General features: G+C 35.2%; 2 protein-coding genes, 1 non-coding gene and 1 pseudogene across 3 annotated transcripts; 3 read left to right on the top strand and 1 right to left on the bottom strand.

Annotated features, from left to right (window-relative positions):
- Positions 1-3,280: 3,280 nt before the first annotated feature.
- Positions 3,281-4,614, top strand: LOC18110898 (protein SRC2). Its single transcript, XM_006389168.3, has one exon. The coding sequence runs from the start codon at positions 3,427-3,429 to the stop codon at positions 4,327-4,329; it is 903 nt and encodes a 300-aa protein (XP_006389230.1). The 5' UTR covers positions 3,281-3,426; the 3' UTR covers positions 4,330-4,614.
- Positions 4,615-6,110: 1,496 nt separating this feature from the next.
- On the top strand, positions 6,111-7,316 carry LOC18110899 (glutathione S-transferase F13-like; annotated as a pseudogene).
- Positions 7,317-13,952: 6,636 nt separating this feature from the next.
- On the top strand, positions 13,953-15,643 carry LOC18110900 (uncharacterized). Its single transcript, XM_006389170.3, has 2 exons — positions 13,953-14,709; positions 15,354-15,643. Exon 1 carries the CDS (start codon positions 14,037-14,039, stop codon positions 14,598-14,600), a length of 564 nt encoding a protein of 187 aa, XP_006389232.2. The 5' UTR covers positions 13,953-14,036; the 3' UTR covers positions 14,601-14,709; positions 15,354-15,643.
- A 3,843-nt stretch (positions 15,644-19,486) lies between these two features.
- On the bottom strand, positions 19,487-19,557 carry TRNAG-CCC (transfer RNA glycine (anticodon CCC)). Its single transcript has one exon. It is a non-coding gene; the product is annotated as a tRNA-Gly (tRNA).
- Between the last annotated feature and the right edge of the window lie 455 nt (positions 19,558-20,012).

The raw sequence follows: 20,012 nt of genomic DNA, 5'->3' as shown, positions 1-20,012 counted from the left end.
CTCATATGTTACTTTCGTATGCATGTTCATTTCCTCATAATAACATACATACATATATCATGTATATTTTTCAGAGTTAGTATCTCAATGTGCAAGTGTTCGTATGACTCAATTCTTTTATATAGTATTTACGTGAAAGTCTACTGTTACTGTCTAACTTTAAACTGTTACGTACTGTTTGACTTTTTCAACTGTTACTATGTGACTTTGAACTATTACTGTTTGACTTTTCCAACTGTTACTGTCTAGACATTTGAACCGTTACTGTCTGACTTTGAACCGTTACTGTTTGACTTTTCGAACCGTTACTGTCTGACTTTGAACCGTTACTGTTTGACTTTTCCAATCGTTACTGTCTGACTTTGAATCGTTACTGTTTGACTTTTCCAACTGTTACTGTCTGACTTTGAACTGTTACTGTCTAGACATTTGAACTATTACTGTCTACACTTTGAACTGTTATTGTCTAGACATTTGAACTGTTACTGTCTACACATTGAACTGTTACTGTCCAACTGTTACTGTCTAGACATTGAACTGTTACTGTCTGAACACTTATCATATTTTTAACTATATCTAGACTTATAGAACTCTGTTTTAAGCGAGATTAGTCTCGTTGGAAAGCTAATACACAAGGCTACAAGTTCATTGAAGGAAGGAGAACCAAGTTCTGCCTTTGAGATAGTCAAAATTGCTCATCAACAAACACTACCCTACAGGGTCTGTCAAGACCCAATCTCGGTTGATGACCCATAGCTGGGGTTTTACAGCTCCATATTGAGCAAGACCAATTTCTTAGTTAGCTAACATCCAAAACTACAATTACTATGAAGAAACTTGATCCTAATTCTCTCATCCTTCTACTCGAATTCTCTCCAAAAGTTAGGAGACGAATCTGTCCAGATTCATCAACCTTTCCATTTACACACAACATCCACAATTTAACTTTTTTTTTTTTTATCATCTCAACCCCTGGCCATATCACATATCATTTAAGACTGTAAAAAAGAATATTTTTATAAGAGCCAATTTATCTTATTTATTTCAATCTTCCCTCTTAACGTTAAAATAAAACATTCTTGTCGATTTTACAAACTTTCCGAACAATATTCTTCTAAACACAATCCTTGACACAGTTTCTATCAACCATAAATAACAAAGGAATAATATTTCAAATAATCTATACTTTCAAGTTATAATGCATTATTATGAGTATACCATATCCAAATATTAACTTCATCAAATGGTGAAATTTCCAGAAATATGGGTTTAACCGAACTGACCTCAAACTTGCAGACCTACTGTGCGAGATACACAACTTCTATACTGAATGTTTTTTTCAGATCTCCACCGTTCAGAATCTAGACAAAATCAGGAAGAACAACATATCCAAGTTATAGCCTAATCCAACGGTGGTCGAAGGAGAAAACAGACAGCAAAGAAGACTGTCCAGAAGTGTATTTTCCCAAATATTTTCCTCCCTCAGTATCTCTCAAACGGGGACTGATATAGAAAATCCCTACGGTGAAAATGTACACAACATGGATGAGAACAACATACCCGAATATCGTGCTGATCCAACGGTAGAAGATGGAGTTATAGCTGTCGGTTGATTTACCATCAATATATCTTCTCTCCAGCCTCTCTCTAAACCCTCTCTCTAAACCCTCTCTTACTCTTGCCAGTCCCTCCAAGAGAGAAAATAGAATGATATTTATAGTTCTAACATCTTGTTAATTGCACATTTATCCCCACCCGTTTTTATCATTTATACATAAACTCTCAATCTTCTGTTATTTGAATGTTGACCTCTCTTGATCTTACGTATTCATTTTGTCCTCACAAATGTTTTTTCTTTTCAATGATTTAGTACTATATTCACTTTTCATTTCATTAATTTCACTATTTTTATCTTGATTTAGGTTTTTTTTAATTTAATTTAACCCATTTTACTATTGGTTAAATTTCTCATCTTTTAAATACCTAGAAAAATTATAACCGAGGGTTTTCATCACTTGTTGGGTTGTGCCTAAAATCTCGTTACCATTGGTCGGGGGGGTGGTTGCCACAACAATCCATTTTTTAACCATTATTTACCCAAAACCACCATAAGAACCTATATAAATCACCCAATAATCTCAAAACACTCAAAATCATTAAAAAAATAAAAATTAAACAAATCAAAAAAATCAAAACCAAACCAAATCAGTCTTTTTTGTCATGTTTAAAGAAACAAATCACCTTCAATGAACACTTCTTGAGAAGAAGAACCCATTAACACAAACATCTTTCTTTTTAATAATTGGATTATGACCAATTAACTATCTGATTATTTTTAGCGAGTATATCTTTTCTTTTTCCAACTTATAGATTGAAAATTGAACAAAACAAGAAAGTTAGTTCGTAATTAGCTAGGTCAATATATGGGTCAATAGATTAAACTAATTTTGTTCTCAAAACATCGTTTTTTTTTTAAAAAATTAAACAATTAATTTCAATATTTTTTAAAAAAATTTTAAAATCACATTATTTTAGTAAATAAAAAAAAAGAATCAAAATGAAACTTGACCAAGTATAAGCTCTAGATCAACAAATCATTAAATTGATTTGTGTCGAGTTTTATAAGTATATTGTTTTTAAAAGACTGTTTACTAGTATGTAAAGTTAGATGTGAGAGGTCCTATTATTAGCTTAACAAGTTGATCTAGAACTTTGTTGTTCAGCTTCCTGATCTAGGTTGAGTTTTTTAAAAAATCATTAAATATTTCCTTGACCTGGGTTGATACTTCATACTAGACCTGGTTAACATAGTCAAAAACATGTTCACTTCTTCTTCTTCTTCTTTTTTTTTTATAAAAAAGAAGCACTGTTTTAGTTTTTATTTTTTTTTAAAAGTTAATCGTGGTTAACTGTCGCTGCCCTAAGTTCCGGTTTAATAACAATGTTGACTTGTCTCAACTGAAAACCTTCTAGATGAATAAATTAAAGACCAGTCATTTTTCAGTTCACCACAAGCGCCTTCGAAATTTCGAAGTCCCAGCAGATAAAAATTTCTGGGATTGGCCAAAAAATACATAAGAAAAACTAAAAACAACGTGCATGACGACTAAACAAAAAAACCTTTGATGATCCAAAGGAATATCCTTCTTCATAGAGGATTACTCATCAAAGAATCTGACAAAGTCATTAACCATGGTCAATAATTCATTAGATCAAATTTCTATCTATATCTAACCATGGTTACTCATTATCTCATAAGAAGCCAACTCATAAGTCAAGTCATAACCCACAAGCCACGAGAGGCGACTACATTGGCCCTGTTTTGCACGTTTAATTTGTATACAAACCCGCCAGCCGAGGTTTCCAAGTCACTTGCAAATTGCAACAGAAACTCACCAAACTCCATCTCTCTCGCTGTCTGTCGAAATGGGTGAAAGAACCTTAGAGATCAATGTCATCTCTGCAAGAGGTCTCAAAGACGTCAATTATATCTCAAAAATGGATGTCTATGCTGTTGTTTCAATCTCTGGTGATGACTCAAAACAAAAGCCCAAGCAAAAAACCAAAACCCCAGTAGATAGAGCTGGTGGCAAAAATCCCACTTGGAACTTCCCTATAAAATTCACTATCCCTCAAACCCCACTGGCAGAAAACCGTCTAAATCTTGTTTGCAATCTTAAATGTGAGCGTGCTCTAGGAGATAAAGATGTTGGTGAAGTCAACGTGCCAGTAAAGGAGCTTTTGGATTCAGCTGGCGATGGTAAATCCATGAAATTTGTTAGTTATCAGGTAAGGAAACCATCAGGGAAACCTAAAGGTGAGGTTAGCTTTTCTTTTAAGTTTAGTGGGATTGAGAAAGTAGTGGTGCCTGAAGTATCAACAGCAGCAGCAGCGAAGGCTACTAATTCTAGTAGTCAACCTGTCACTGCATATGCTGCTGTGCCTGTTGTTGGACCTAGTTCTGTTCCTTATGCTGGACCTGGCTCATATCCACCGCCTCCACCTGGATATGAATATCCACCGCCTCCACCTGGGTATGGATATCCACCTCCACCGCCATATGGCGGATACGCGCCGCCTCCTCAACCGGGTTATGGTTACCCACCACCACCTGGATATGGATCTCAACCTGCTCAAGGGGGGTATGGGTATCCACCTGTTCAAGGGGGGTATGGGTACCCACCACAAGTGCAAGGGCAGCAGCCACAAAAGAATAAATTTGGAATGGGCTTAGGGGCTGGATTGCTAGGAGGAGCTGTTGGTGGGCTTTTGATTGGAGATATGGTGTCTGATGCTGGATTTGATGATGGTGGTGGTTTTGATTTTTGATTTTTTTTTATTATATATATATATATATATATTTCTTTCGGACTTGTGTTCATGGGATGGTAGTGGTTGGTGTAGTAATGGTAGCTTTTGACTTGTCAGATCGTTGATCTTTTTCATCTTTTGAAGGTTGTGGTTTGCTGGGCCAAGAACACTAGTATATATGATATTATATCACTTCACTCATTAAGATTTAGGCTTTTGAGTTGTATGTTTGGCATCATCCTCTACTCTATGTATAATGTGTATGTAATACTCTACAAAGTTATAGTTCCCAGTTCCTACAAAGTGATTTCATGTTCTTCATTTTCCATTCTCAAAAGTCTCCATTTTGAGTTAAATCAATACTGAAGTACTTAGAAGCATAGTTGTTAAATCTTTGTTGATGGGTTGGTTTGGAAATCTGGGAATTGGGATATGAAGCTTGATTTAGACCATGATTTTAGTTGAACTAGACTTGATATTAATTTGATGAAATGATTGACCAGTCAAAATGATTGACCAGTCAAGTTCAATCGAGTTAACATTAAATATATTTTTTAAAAATAAAAAATAATTGATGCGTTGATGCTCATGTCATGTTGATCGGTCCTACTAAACCAAGCCTGTCCCCAGTCAGGTTTGAAATTCCAAAAGCTTTAATAAGAGAAAATAAAAAAGAAAGCGCCAGCCTTGATCTTTGTTGTTTCTAGCCTTGTCTACTTGAAATAGCTAGGCTGATGGTGGAGCCATGTTCAATCTCCAGGCATGTTTTGAAAAATTCCTTGTGAAGATGTTGAAAAGTACTTGGAAATTAAGTTCTTGCATATCCCTTTTCCATGGAAAACTGTTTCTTTGACGAAATTGATGTGAAATTTTGAATATTGGATAGATGAGATACCGTCAGAGAAATGACCGAATCGCCAAAAGAAACGTAACACAACTTTTCTAACAGGGCTTGAATCAGTCTGACTAGAAATGTCTCGCCGGCCGGAGATGGAAGCACCTGCCACAGTAGAAATGTCTCGCCGGCCGAAGATGGAAGCACCTGCCACAGTAGAAACTGATACATACTCTCAACTACTTGAGCAAACACAGAACGAGTCATGCCATGCTCTCTCCAGAAGCAAGAAAATAAAATATACTAACTGTGTCAAAACATGTATACAAAGAAGGATTGATGGTCTGTTCAAAATGAACCAAAAAACTGTCCGATCAATTGGCTGCCAGTGGTCATTTTTCCATAGATATCTTTTGCAGCAGAAGCAACAAGCAAGCAAGCAGCTGGATACAGGAGCAATCAATATTCTAATTCAAAATGAACCAAAAAAATCCATATGGAAGAGATTCTTAGGTGCACCTGTGATTGGTAAATATGATAATATTTTTTTTATTTTTTAAAATTTATTTTTGAAATTAAAGTATTAAAACTATATAAAAAAAATTCTAAACAAATAAATATATTTAAAGTTTTTTAGAAAGCTAGCATTGCCTATGTATAAAATGGATCTATAACTTGAGTTACAACTTGAGTTAAAGGCGATGTAAATCATAATAAATAGCTTAATTATATATAATAGCTTATTTAGTATTATAGTAATGATTATTTTTTAAAATATTTTTTATTTAAAATATATTAAAATAATATATTTTTTAAATTTATTTTTGATATCAAACCATTTAAAAAATAATTTAAAATAAAAATAAATAAATAAATCAATTTATTTTAAAAACATTTAAAAATATAGAAACAAATATTATCTAAATAATCTGTGGACTTGTCAGACGTGACGTGGACGTAAAGGTTTATACATCTCTCCAAACACACCAGTTTCAATTAATTGCAAGTCATTGTTCCAATGATACCTTTTGCAGAAGCAAGAAAACAAATGAGCCGAAGAATATTTGAAAATCCAAACAGAGAAAACATATGAAGCGATGAATCATATGAAACCTAACCTAAAAGCTGTCTATTCCTGCCCAAATATATAATTGAAGCTTCAATGCTCAAGACCCTGCATTCATATCTCATTTCTTTTCAGCCAAGATCTTCTGGTTTATTAGGCTAATTTTACCAATGGCAATCAAGGTTCATATATGGTATCCCTATGTCCACATGCACAGCCCGTGTATTGCTTTGCTTATCTGAGAAAGGCCTGGAATATGACTGGTGCCGGTCGACGAGATGTCGAAGGGAGCCCATAAGCAACAACCTTATCCATCTTTAAATGTACGATCATCAACTTAGTGTTCCCTGATCTTTGAAATACAATTTACACAAGTGCTGACAGAAATTTCATTTCTTTCTTGCTTGTAGCCATTTGGACAAATACCTGCATTCGAAGATAGATGGTGATTCTGTCTCTTTGGCGAGATCGTTTGCATCTTCGATTCTTAACTATGTTTATACTACCTTAATCTCTAAGCAAACCAATAACACTATCCTACATAACTTGTTTGTACAAACTTTTGCACTATTGTCAGAATCACGAGCAATTTGCAAGTACTTGGGAACAGATCTCCTCCGGTCTAGCAGCTTTACAGAGTCCAGCATTGTCGACGAATGGATGGAAGCGGAGGCTCACCGATTTCTGCAATCATTGGACAAATTATTGTCATTCCCGCATTCCAACTTGTTCCGGATGAGAAGGTCATCGGAACTGAATTGGAGAAGCTGGGAAAAGTTCTTGATGTGTACGAGGAGAGGTTGTCTAAATGTAGATATCTTGCAGGGCATTAATACACAATGGCTGATATGAACCACATTCCTTGCCTTTTTTACTTCATGAAGACTCCTTATGCAACTGCTGTAACTTCTCGATCGCCATCAAAGTAATTACATCAGGCATGACGCTCTAGGATCCTTTTTTCTTTCTTTCTTGTGACAATAATGGATACTGTATACAACCTTGTTTTCACTGCCATGCTCTCTAAGCAAGGAATTGGTTATCCGTGTCTGTTGATTTCGATCTACTTGATCATTTGTCAATGGCATAATATTGGTAATGATACTAGAGGAACATAATCATCATCATTTAGCTTTGGCATGAGCTAACTCTGCTTTTTGACAATCTTAGTAGTGAAATGAGCAGCACTGTGCATACATTCATCCTAATGGAACCAGCTGAATAGTTTAACAAAAGAAGTGCAATTAGACCTAAATCAGCAGTAAATGCAACAAACTATTTTCAATTAACTGGTATTCTAGCTGTTCATAAGTAGCAGTCTTTTCTCTTTCTGAATGTAAGATCAAGATCATTAACATTCTCTCCTCTTGGAAATCTAACAACCCTTTTTTTTTCACTATTACCCAATGGAAATGCTAACAGCTTTTTTGAACTCTTTCTTGCTAATCGTAGCCATTTGGACAAATACCTGCATTTGAAGACGGTGATCTCATTCTTTTTGGCGAGGAAGTATTTGCAAACACCTCTCAGTAGTCTCTTGATTCTTTCCGGTATTATTGATTCTGGTCTGTAGTTCAATTCGCCAGATTTAAAATGAGTTTCATGTCAAATTAAATATAAATTGACTTAGTTAAAATTAGTTTTTTTTGGATCAAAACTAATCAACTTAATCAAAACTGAGATGAAATTTAATTTAATCTTTTTTCAAAAAATATTATTAATTCCATTTCTTAAAAAAAAAACTTGTAATAATATCATTTTAGATAGAACCGAGTCAATTCAAACTGACCAACCCAACTATTAATCTTGGCTTTGAGCAGTTTCGTGGACTGGCCGGGTTTTATAATATTGATTCTTTTCTATAGAATTTGTGGCAATTTGAGAAAATTCAAATTTTCGAATTTCTTTTGATAAATTAGATTGGTTTGGAGTTTCTTCAGTGATGGTACTTTCATTAGTTTGGATAAGAAGATCTAACAAAACGATAGATTGGAAAATGACCCTACATTGATATACAATTTTTTATTTTTATTAACGTGGGTGTTCGGGCCAGTTTGCGCGCACCTCGACTAATCCCGCGAGCCCTGAAGTTAATGACCATGTAACCCTCCAATGGCCCTGAGATTTGTGGGACTCGAACTAGTGACATCTAGAAAAATAATTAGATAGGACATGAAATATAATAATTGAGTTAATTCCCTACCCAACTAGAAAAAAAAAAAAAAACAAACCGACACCACCCATCTGGGCTAGGCTTTATATCTACTCGGGTAGCCTCCCTCTAGCAAGGTTGTCAATTCCATTCCGTTTTGTCCGGAATGGCCGAAACATTTCATACAAATTCAAAAAACGGAACAAAATGGAACAATTTTCATCTCATTTCAAATCTCGGTCCGTTCTGGATTTTTCGGATAAATTTCAGCCGGAATGTTCCGGTTTCATTTCATATATTCTGTTCCGGTCTTGAAAAACCATTGAATCAAATCGAACCCGGTTCAATTTAATTAATTAAATTACCCAAGTATAAAAAGCTCTTTTTCATTACTATTTTTAATAACAATGATATTAATAATAATATTGAAAATTATTACTACTATTTTCATTAACAATGATATTAATTTTTTAAAATTAGATTTATCACTAATATATATGGTTTATATTCATGTTGTTTTTTTTCATGTTTATACTTTGTAGGAATTTAAGCAAAACAAGGGATGTTTTAGATCCCATTAGCTTTTATAACATTGACATCGCTTTATATTTAAAATATTTGTGTTAAAACATTTTACTTTCATAATATTTTAATACTTTATTTAAGTTGAATTACTTTAAGTTAAAGATCCATTTAATCTTGATTATTTAGAAATATTTTAAATTTTAAAATTATATTTGTTTCATATTGTGTTTGTATTGCATAATTTATAATTAATTTATCTTAAATTTAAATTATGTTAGTTGAATTACAACTCCTACATTCTATTCCAATTGTCAAATTGAAAAAATAAAACACATAAACAAGATCTGGCCTGGTATGCTTACGTAAAATTAATCAAAATTTGAGGGGTAAATGACTGCTGAAGTCTAAGGCCCCGTTTGTTTGCTGGAAAGCAGTTTCATTTTGGAAAGTGAATTCCGGAAAAGTGAATTATTTTATGATATTTGGTAGTGTAATGAAAAATAAATTGGAAAACACTTTCCAGTGTTTGGTTATGTCATGGAAAATGAGCTGGAAAATAACTTATTAATGTTTTATTTTTCTCAAGTTTATTAAAATAATGAGGAACAAATCTTACAAATTAAAAAGTTGAATGAGAATAAAATTGAAAAAAAATATAATTTTATTAATTATCTTAAATAAAATAAATAATAATTAAAATAATAGAGATCAAATCTAAAAAAAAAAAATGAAAGATGAAGAAATTAAAATAATAATAATTAAAATTTCATAAATTATTTCAAATAAAATAAATAACAATCAAAAGAACGAGGATCAAATTTAATAGATAAAAAATTTCAATAAAAAAATGATAAGGGAAAAGCAAATAACAATTAAAAAAATTAGGACCAAAGTTAATATAAAAATTAAATTTTAAGAGATGAAATTAAAAAATAAATATTTAAAACAAAATATATATAGCAATCAAAAGTTTGAGAACCAAATTTGATATAATCGGCAAATAATATGACATTTCTAAATTTTTCATAACTTCTGGAAAGTGTTTTCCACTTAAATTTTTCAGGAAAACACCTTCCTGAAAATCAAGCCAAATTTTTTTTTAACTCGAAAATTTTTTCTATTAACTAATTTTTCTAATAACAAATAAATATAGAAAAATTTAAAAAGTCTTTTTAAAAAACAAACATTGCCTAAAACCCACGAGAGTATAACTGTCACAGGGTTAAAATCCGTCAAGGCATAGGCTGACGAAAAGCATTGCTGGACAGTAGCTACGGGGTGGCAGCTCGCGTGACAGTAGCGAAAATCGGCAGAGTGTGTGTGCGGCAACACACAACAGCTAGCGAGGCAGTATGCTGACGAGAGTTGGGGCTTGGGCGAGGAATGTTCAAGGCTTGACGAAACAGTGCTGGGATGACACAATGGGACAGTGGGGAATTCGGCAGCACAGGTGAAATCGGCAGCGTCGAGGAATTCGGCAGCGTCGACAAAATCGGCAGCAGGGGCTGACGATAACTTGGACAGCGGACGGTCCAAGGCATGCGAGGCAGTTACGCTGGCAGCATGTGTGCTGGCAGTGGGCAGTTGGCTTGTGAGAACATGCCAATGTAGTTGTGGCAGTTTTGGGAGCAGTTATCGGCAGTTTGCGACAGTTTCTTATGTGGGGAAGAAGTTGGCTGAACATGGGATAATGGGTGCTCCAGCTGTGCAGGAAGTTAGGGGTAGTTTATTCTTGTAACTTCCATATCTTGTAAATAGATAGGCTGTAATGTGTAGCATGCAGAGAGTTCGGTAGGAGCAGAGAACGGAAATGGGCATAGCACACTTAATGGACTTTGTGTAATCCTTTAATTGAGTGAATGAAAAGGTTGGGACTTGTTCCTGTAAATTGCTGCTGTGTTTTGTATTCTGTTCATATTCATTGAGTGTTATTCCGCTTGCTTACGTTGAAAGAGTGTGGGAATCTCTTGGGTTTGTGGGACAAACTAGTCGTAGGCAAAACACGAGTGAATAGGCGAGGGAAAGGCTGAGTCTAGCGGGACTAGACTGCCGCGCGAGGTCTGTTTCGAGAGCGAAAAATTGACCCCGTGACAAGTGGTATCAGAGCCTGGTTACGTTCTCGGCTGGACGACGAGACTGTTCTGTGGCCAAATCGGAAGACAGATTTGGGAGGGCTACCGTTTCTGCCAATGGAGAGGCAGACTTCAGTGCAATGATCAGCAACAAGAATGCTGATGCTTCTCTGTACGAATCGAAGGATTGATTTGGGAGAACCATCGCTGCTGCCGATGGACTGGCAGATTTTACAGCAGAGCGCAGTTCGCGTTCGCAGCGAAATGATGGACACTTTCGTAACACAGACGATGGATAGTTTTGTGGAGCAGATCGAAGGACAGGTTTGTTCGAAGCCATTTTGGGAAAAACTTGGCAGCGTTCTTGGGCAGAATGGGTGTTCGAAGGCTGCAAGTTTGGTGGCTTAACTACTCGAAGGGCGACGCAAAGTAATGACGAGAGAATCAGATCGAAGATGGGTGCTGATTCAGCCATCGAAAATGTCGATGGAAGGGCAGAAAGGGAGCAGAAGCCAGCGTTAGGATGTTGGTGACTTGTCCATGTCTTTTACAGAAGAAGGGACGAGAAAGAAGAATCTTGGTGGGGTTGAATCCAAGTATGCTGCTGACGAAGAATGGTCAGACAAGAAGGCAGAATGTGAGGGATTCAAGACTAAGTTCGGATTGCTACTCTTGCGATGGAAATTACTTTGAGGGATCGTTGCCGAAAGAGGGGAAATCAGCATGCGTAGACTTCATGCGTGTGCACAGCAACTAAGTCGGGTTCTTAGTTGCATAGCCAGACGAATCGAGGAGGATGTTGCTTGGCTAGACTGCCTAGTATATGGCAGAATTGGTGTCTTCAGTGGAAACCTTGACGAGGGACAGTGCAGGGAAAAGAAGACAAAATAGTGGTTGAGATGGAGTTTAGTCACGTTGGGACCAGTTTGGAGGAGGTAGGCAAGGGCTGGGCGAGTCTGCCTGTGACAGGGTAGATTTGGGGGCTGTTTTGTGCACTTCGGCAGTGGACAGTGGAGGTGATGGAAGCAAGACAGTATGCTGTGGATGTCTTGGCTGGTGGACAAGCTAGGGGACAACATGGTTTGGGAGTCTGGATGTCTTGATGATGGGCTGATCAGGATGACAGATTCGGCAGCCGATACAGTGAGTTCGGTTGAGGAGCCAGAATCGTCGACGAGGATGGTTTGGTGCACTGCTTTGGTGGGGAGGCAGTAGGAGCATTTCTGTGTATCTTGACGATGGACGAATCAGGGTGACAAAGACAGATTGCTTGGCCGTTGTTGGAAAACAGTGTTTCGATTTTCGGTGGACGAAACATGTGACAGGGGCTGAAACAGTGTGGTGCTGTTACGTCAACAAAATTTTGTGGGGATGATGAAGTGTCTTGGGTATGACAGTGCCTATGGAAAGCAGGTCAGATGGGATTTTGATGCTGGGTGCTATGTGTTGTATGCTTGAGCAGGTTCAGTTGTGAACTTGACGAAAGAACTTCGACGCAAAAATTTGTTGATCACCGAATGTGTTGACTCATTGGGTTCTTGCAGGTTTTGCATACTGAACGGTTAATGTATTGTGTGTCCGTATGGGAGTTCACATGATGCTTGAAGTGGTTTCGTATGGTGGTGTTGATCATGAGGAAAGGAATGGAAGCCTTGGATGCTGGAGGAAGTGTCTAAACTTCATGAAAACAGGCTTGCGGTGGACGAATTAGCATGTGGGATTGCTAACAAATGAGGACAGCTTGTGTGTGGCTTGGGGAAGTTGCATACGAATTCTGGAGGAGCATGGCAGAATGTGACATTGGGGTGTTACAGCTTTGTTGGTGTCCAGACGGGATTGAGGACATTGATCTCGTAAGCTTTGGGTGGAACTCAAAGTATGGTTTAACCTATGGGATACAAACTGGAACCGAGAGAAGACTTGATCACAGCTTGGGTTTTGGCAGGAGCTGACGAAGAGGATGTTAGCTTGGCATCGCAGAATCGGTGGACGAAATTCTGGATGAAAATATGGGCAAAGCCGAGAGGTTGTGGGTGGGCAATCTTGAACTGTGAACAGTGGTGCAGACTTGGGGCAGGGGTGCTTCAGACTTGGTTCGACGAGGACGTCGACTTCTTTTGGTGGGGGTGGTTTGTCACAGGGTTAAAATCCGTCAAGGCATAGGCTGACGAAAAGCATTGCTGGACAGTAGCTACGGGGTGGCAGCTCGCGTGACAGTAGCGAAAATCGGCAGAGTGTGTGTGCGGCAGCACACAACAGCTAGCGAGGCAGTATGCTGACGAGAGTTGGGGCTTGGGCGAGGAATGTTCAAGGCTTGACGAAACAGTGCTGGGATGACACAATGGGACAGTGGGGAATTCGGCAGCACTGGTGAAATCGGCAGCGTCGACAAAATCGGCAGCAGGGGCTGACGATAACTTGGACAGCAGACGGTCCAAGGCATGCGAGGCAGTTACACTGGCAGCATGTGTGCTGGCAGTGGGCAGTTGGCTTGTGAGAACATGCCAATGTAGTTGTGGCAGTTTTGGGAGCAGTTATCGGCAGTTTGCGGCAGTTTCTTATGTGGGGAAGAAGTTGGCTGAACATGGGATAATAGGTGCTCCAGCTGTGCAGGAAGTTAGGGGTAGTTTATTCTTGTAACTTCCATATCTTGTAAATAGATAGGCTGTAATGTGTAGCATGCAGAGAGTTCGGTAGGAGCAGAGAACGGAAATGGGCATAGCACACTTAATGGACTTTGTGTAATCCTTTAATTGAGTGAATGAAAAGGTTGGGACTTGTTCCTGTAAATTGCTGCTGTGTTTTGTATTCTGTTCATATTCATTGAGTGTTATTCCGCTTGCTTACGTTGAAAGAGTGTGGGAATCTCTTGGGTTTGTGGGACAAACTAGTCGTAGGCAAAACACGAGTGAATAGGCGAGGGAAAGACTGAGTCTAGCGGGACTAGACTGCCGCGCGAGGTCTGTTTCGAGAGCGAAAAATTGACCCCGTGACAATAACCAAAGCAAGAACCTCACCTTTGTTGCAGCCTTGAATCCTCAATCTACTCCTCCTCCTTTCGACAAAAACCAAAAAATGAGACCTTTAGACGAGAAAGAAATGGGTGAAGTTTTCAAGAAACATATGTTGTTCACAGGAAACAACCTCAAAAACATCATTGAAAACCCATCACATGAAGGGCCAGACCCGAACCCAGGTCGGTACCGCTTCAGGCTCCACAAAAACAAGGTATTTTACATCAGTGAATCGCTAGTGAAGCGAGCAACAAACATTGGACGCAAAAATTTGGTATCTTTAGGTACTTGTATTGGGAAATTCACTCACGGGGGTGGTTTTAGATTGACTGTTCAGCCACTGAATTTATTGGCTGCTAATGCTAAACATAAAGTTTGGTTAAAACCCACTTCAGAGATGTCTTTTCTGTATGGGAATCATGTGTTGAAAGGTGGGCTAGGGAAGATTACTGATAGTATTAATAGAAATGATGGGGTTGTTGTGTTTTCTATGAGTGATGTGCCTTTGGGGTTTGGACCTGCTGCAAGGTCGACACAGGAATGTAGAAAATGTGATCCTAATGGGATTGTTGTGCATCACTATGCTGATATTGGCGAGTATTTGAGAGATGAAGATGATCTTTGAGAATGATCCTGGAGCTTTTTGGGATTATGGTTGCTGCTTCTGCTGTTACTGTTGTTGTTCTTGATGATCTTTGAGATTCTGGAGTATTTAGAGAGTTATGGGAGTTAATGTAAGCGGGAAGTTGGTTTAATGTTAACGAGCTTGAAGCTTTTCTTCTATGGGTTTTGGCTCTCTGTCAATTTTAATGAGTGTAGTACTTTGTTGCGTTTTTTTTCCTCTTCTGATTTAGATAGAATAAACTCAAGTTTATATCTTCAAGTTTAGTGATTTAAATGCGTTTCATGATTGAACGAATGCAAGCGATGAAATCTTTAGTTTAGTTATTTGGATTGCAATGAACATTTGCTGCATTAATTCCTCTGCTTCCATAAGTTGTGTGCCCAACAACTTATGAGATGCTCATTGGAAAAGTTAGTTTGTAGAATGTTTAGGCTGTTCTGGTTTACTTTTTTATATTTGCTTGTTTTTCTGCAGGATAGGTGCTTGTGCGTGCTAATCATGCCACACAAACAAGTAATTGATATTTGAGATTGTTTCTCTGGCATTACCAATTAAATGATTGAGTGAATTAAATTTTGTTAAACAAAAAGATTTTGTTTATTTCATTTTTCTAATGGGCTTATGAAATGTGCATTTCATTAGAATGCTGAGACGTTAATTAGTATGAACTAGCTTCAGTTGTGTTTTCTTGCATATCCAATCTCTCCTATTCTGCTAATGTACCTCATCTGGTTGTATTGTTCTGTTTTCTAGCTGGTGGGGTTAGAAAAACTTAACTAATGGTTCGTGAAGAACAATTGGCGAGCAGTTATGCATGCAGCCATCAAGTGGAAACACAATGCTGTAGGGTAGTAATAACTATGCAGTATGCAGTTTGATAATGTGATCCAGGGAAATAAATGGAACAATATTGTGTTTATTTTCATGATTGAGATTATGTTGTAATCTTTTTACATGTTCATCGTTAATGATTTGCTATTTTAGCATGTATTCTTAACTGAATTACAGATGAATTAGTTAAAGATTGCTTTATTGTCTGAGCATCAGATTGAGTTCTGAACTTATTTTGGCATATGATAGACACCATGTGTAGATTAAGTGATACTATTTTGATATGTATGTAATTAAGAGAGGGTTTTTAGTGGCATATGATAGACACCATGTGTAGATTGCTTTATTGTCTGAGCATCAGATTGAGTTCTGAACTTATTTTAGCATGTATTCTTAACCCAAGTAGTTGTTTGTCACAGATCTGCAAAAACCATGTCTATGCAAGCACCACTCGTAACCCATTCCCTAAACCCATCAAGCTGGACTCTTCAGTGTCGACCTTCTTCTCGCCAACAAGGAGGCCGCAACCAAAATTTCTTTAGCTTTTTTTTACTAAAAAACTCAAAAGATCTGTCCGATTCAAGCTGTCATTGTTGGGTCTAGTTGTTGAGCTTTGTAAGGTCTGAAGATTGGTTGGTTTGGCTAGAAGCTTAAAACCCCTTTTCAGATAACAACTGCTAAAAATACAGTTACCTTGTTGCTGTCATACATGATATTCGCGAAGCCATTAACTGACCAGCATGGAATACGGCTGCTGCTCATTGCCATGAGAATTATATTGAAGATGGTTCCTACAGATTATAAAACCCCAAGTAGGAGTGCACCTAGAAATGAGAAGTCCCATTTTAAAGAAGAGATAAGTTTAGCAGAGAGCAGGAAAGGTGAAGGAGATGGAAAAAAGGCCTTATAGAGTAAAGACCAAGGTCATAGAGTTTTTTGTTCTTCTTTATCTTTTTTTTCCTTGAATTTGTTCTTGGTTTCTCATTAAACCCAGGAAGGGCATGGAGGATAGGAATAACAGAAGTATATCAGATCAGGAAAGAAGAGAGAATAGACATGCTAGCTACTCGTAATGTAAATTTCAGTGATGAAATGATTTACCTTTCTATGTTTTTGAAATTGAATTTAATTGATTTAGTATTATTTATCTATTTATAATAAGGTGAAAAATATTTGTGATGGATTTGGAGATGACATGGATATGGGCAGGAAGGAAAGGCAATGCATATGACAAGCACACTTATTGTTATAGAGGAAATTAGCATTTCCAATATAAAATTTTCAAAACCATTTAAAGATAATTAAATGAGTCATGTTTCTTTCACTATTTTCTAGATAACCTTTTTTTTTTGTGTAATAGCTAACAAATTTATTAATTATTCTCGGTAGAAAAATATTATTTGATAAATGATGCATATCCAAATGAATATAGATTTCTAAGTTCATATAAAGGTAAAGGATATCATGCACGTTCAACAATATGCAATGAGATTGAATGTAAATTTGGAGTTTGGAAAATAAAATAAATTTTTTTATAAAAAATACCCTTTTATTCTCATAAAACACAATTTTAAATTGTAATTGCATTAATAACACTATATAACTACATTAAAAATAGTCTCAAAATGATCATGCATTTGTAGAATTTAATCACCATCTAAATTTTGTTCATGATGAGATTTTAACCGATATCATGCCACATTCACAAAAACCGTCGGATACATAATATTCATGATAAGATTATAACTAGTTTAATGAGACAATAAAATTAGTTTATATTTCAAGACATGCACAAATAATAATAATGCACATTTTCACTTGGACCGACTTTGCAATTAGTATATTTATTATTGGTTTTTTTTTGTTAATCTAGGATCTTAATGTTATTTTGCTATGTTTTTTTTTATGTATTAATCACATACTTATTATATAATTTGAAGTTAAAAAACTACTATATGTTTTTTTAGTAATTTTATTATCAACAACAATTTCAATTATATTTTAACCAAATATTTTTTAATAATTTTTTATTTAACAATAATTTTAATCAAATATATATTTTAATCCAACCAATAACAACTAAATATGTGGTGTTTTCGCAGAATATGGTGCATGAATGTGGCATTAAGATTCAATTTTTCAGAAGCATGCAATAGGGTTATTGTTAGAATTTTATTGACCTCTCTTTTTTTTTTCTTTTTTTTTTTGTAATATGGAAGAACAACCATTTTTTGAGCTCCAACAACAAATTCATATTCTTATGTCGAAATTTAATATAAAATTTTTTCAAAAATATTTTTAAAATACAATAATAAACAAAGCTACAATTCCTATCTACTGGCGAGGTCTAAGCATAAATTAACAAAACACTACAAAATATAGCCAAATTATTGTAGCCATATATGTAGAACACAAGAATAATAATTGTTTTTAGTTTTTTTTAATTTCACTTCTCAACAATCTTGTCTTTTTTTAGTTTTTTTTTAATTTTATCTTTTAATATTAAATTGTTTAGAGAATTATATTTCATGATTTTTTTTTGTTGAGCTATATATTGGTTTTATAAATTTAGTTTTTCTTTCTTAATTTCAACCTTCAACATTAAATCTTTAAAATTAGAGCTTTATATTTTATTTATTTATTTTATTTTTATGAATTTATTATGATCTCATGATCTAAGTCACGAGTTTAATGTATTAACCCGGGTTGACTCGAGTTATTGTTTTGCCGTTTTTTTAATTGATTTTTTTTATTTCATCATTTAACATTGAGTTAATTAAAAATTAAATTTTGTAATTTGTTTAGATTTATTTTCTATGAGATTATTTTAATTCCATGATCCAGGTTGTGGATTTGACAAATTAACACGAGTTAACTCAATTAATTTTTTTGGATCCTTTTTAAATGTTTTTTTTAATTGGGCCTTGTAATTTTTTTCGATTTGTTTTCTATAGGGTTATCCTGATCTCATTATCAGGGTCGCGTCTTTAGCAGGTTGACCATATTTATTTTTTGGTCCTTTTTAAATTAAACATATTTCACCCTCCAAAAACTTAATCTTTTTTTAATTTAGTTTTTTTTAAATTTTATCATTTAATATTAGAAATTTGACATTGTATTTGTTTCTCCGATTTGCTTCATGTGTAGTTATCCTAGTCTTATAGATTTAGGTTTTTTTTTCATTCGATTTCAACTTTCAATATTGAATTATTAAAAATGGTGTGTCTTAATTTTTTTATTTTATTTTCATGAAGTTATCCTAGTTTCATAACCCAAGTCATGAATTTAACAGGTTAGCTCGGGTTAATTTGAGTTGTTTTTTTTTTAAATTGATTTTTAATTTCATCTTTCAATATTAGATTGATTGAAAATTGAACTTTGTAATTTATTTTGATTTTATTTTTATGGGGATATCTCAATCTTATGTTCTGAGTTACGAGTTTGGTAATTTAATTGAGATTAACTTGGTAGATTTTTTTTTATCTTTTTATTTAATTTAATTTTTTTTTCAATTTCACCATTCAATATTGGATTTATTAGAAATTAGCTTTTATAATTTATTTTCATTTACTTTCTATATAGTTATTATGATTTCATTACTTAGGTCATAGATTTAACATGTTATCCAAGATCGATTCTTTAGGTCACCATCTTAATATTTGAAACAAAATATATAATTCAACATATTATTGTATTTTAAGTTCAAGATTTTTTTTATATTAAAAACATGTTAACAACACTTAAATATTATTTTTACATTAGAAAGAAACTAATCTGACCCGTAGCTTCAACTAATAATGTAGTAAAATCTAAATGCTCTTGGATACATTCACTGAAATGAGATGAAAAGATTAGGGGCTTGGTTGGTTGATTATTATCCATTGCTAGCTGAAGAGCAGAACATGGGTTAGGAGTGTTGGGTATTATGATAATTTTGTTTAGATATGGTTCGAAAAAGTAGGTTTAAACAAAATTATAAATTGTAGCTGAAATATATTTTTGAAAAAAAAGAAAAGAAAAGGAGTATTAACTATTATGTCTAGGGCACCAAAACTTGCGCATCCGGGGAATCGAACCCCGGTCAGTACCGTGGGAGGGTACTATGATACCACTACACTAGATGCGCTGCTTGTCCACCTAGCTGAAACTTAAATAATATATATCTTACGAAGCTGAAAAATATCAAGAAATCAAGCATGCGCTGAGGCCTCATGCTCGTAGACGATGTCAAGAAAGAACACCATCTAGGGTAAAAGGGTATTTTCATGGACTCCGTATAATTTCTCATTTTAAATTAATGATTGAAGAACGTAAGCTTTACAAATTCTAATTGTAACGTGCATTTAGCTTTGATTAAAATATATTAATCCTGTCATTTTCAAGGAATTATGGAATATGAACAGGCCGAAGCAAACCATGCATGATGCATCCCCTAATTAATTTGTTCTCAAGGGGGAATTGAATTGATCCTACATTCTCCATGTTTCTTAGCACTTTATTCTCTATATCATTCTAAACGGCCTCATCCTTTCTCCTTTAATCAAAGTTAGGCATAAATTAACCTAATTATAGTATAAAATT

The sequence above is a fragment of the Populus trichocarpa genome, chromosome 8 (genome assembly GCF_000002775.5).
Source record: "Populus trichocarpa isolate Nisqually-1 chromosome 8, P.trichocarpa_v4.1, whole genome shotgun sequence".
Taxonomy (NCBI): domain Eukaryota; kingdom Viridiplantae; phylum Streptophyta; class Magnoliopsida; order Malpighiales; family Salicaceae; genus Populus; species Populus trichocarpa.
Note: the sequence above shows the minus strand (reverse complement) of the source record. Positions and strands in the feature narration are given on the sequence as shown.

Coding starts and splice junctions, on each gene's coding strand:
- LOC18110898 (XM_006389168.3), top strand. CDS start 3,427: ATGGGTGAAAGAACCTTAGAGATCAATGTCATCTCTGCAAGAGGTCTC.
- LOC18110900 (XM_006389170.3), top strand. CDS start 14,037: ATGAGACCTTTAGACGAGAAAGAAATGGGTGAAGTTTTCAAGAAACAT.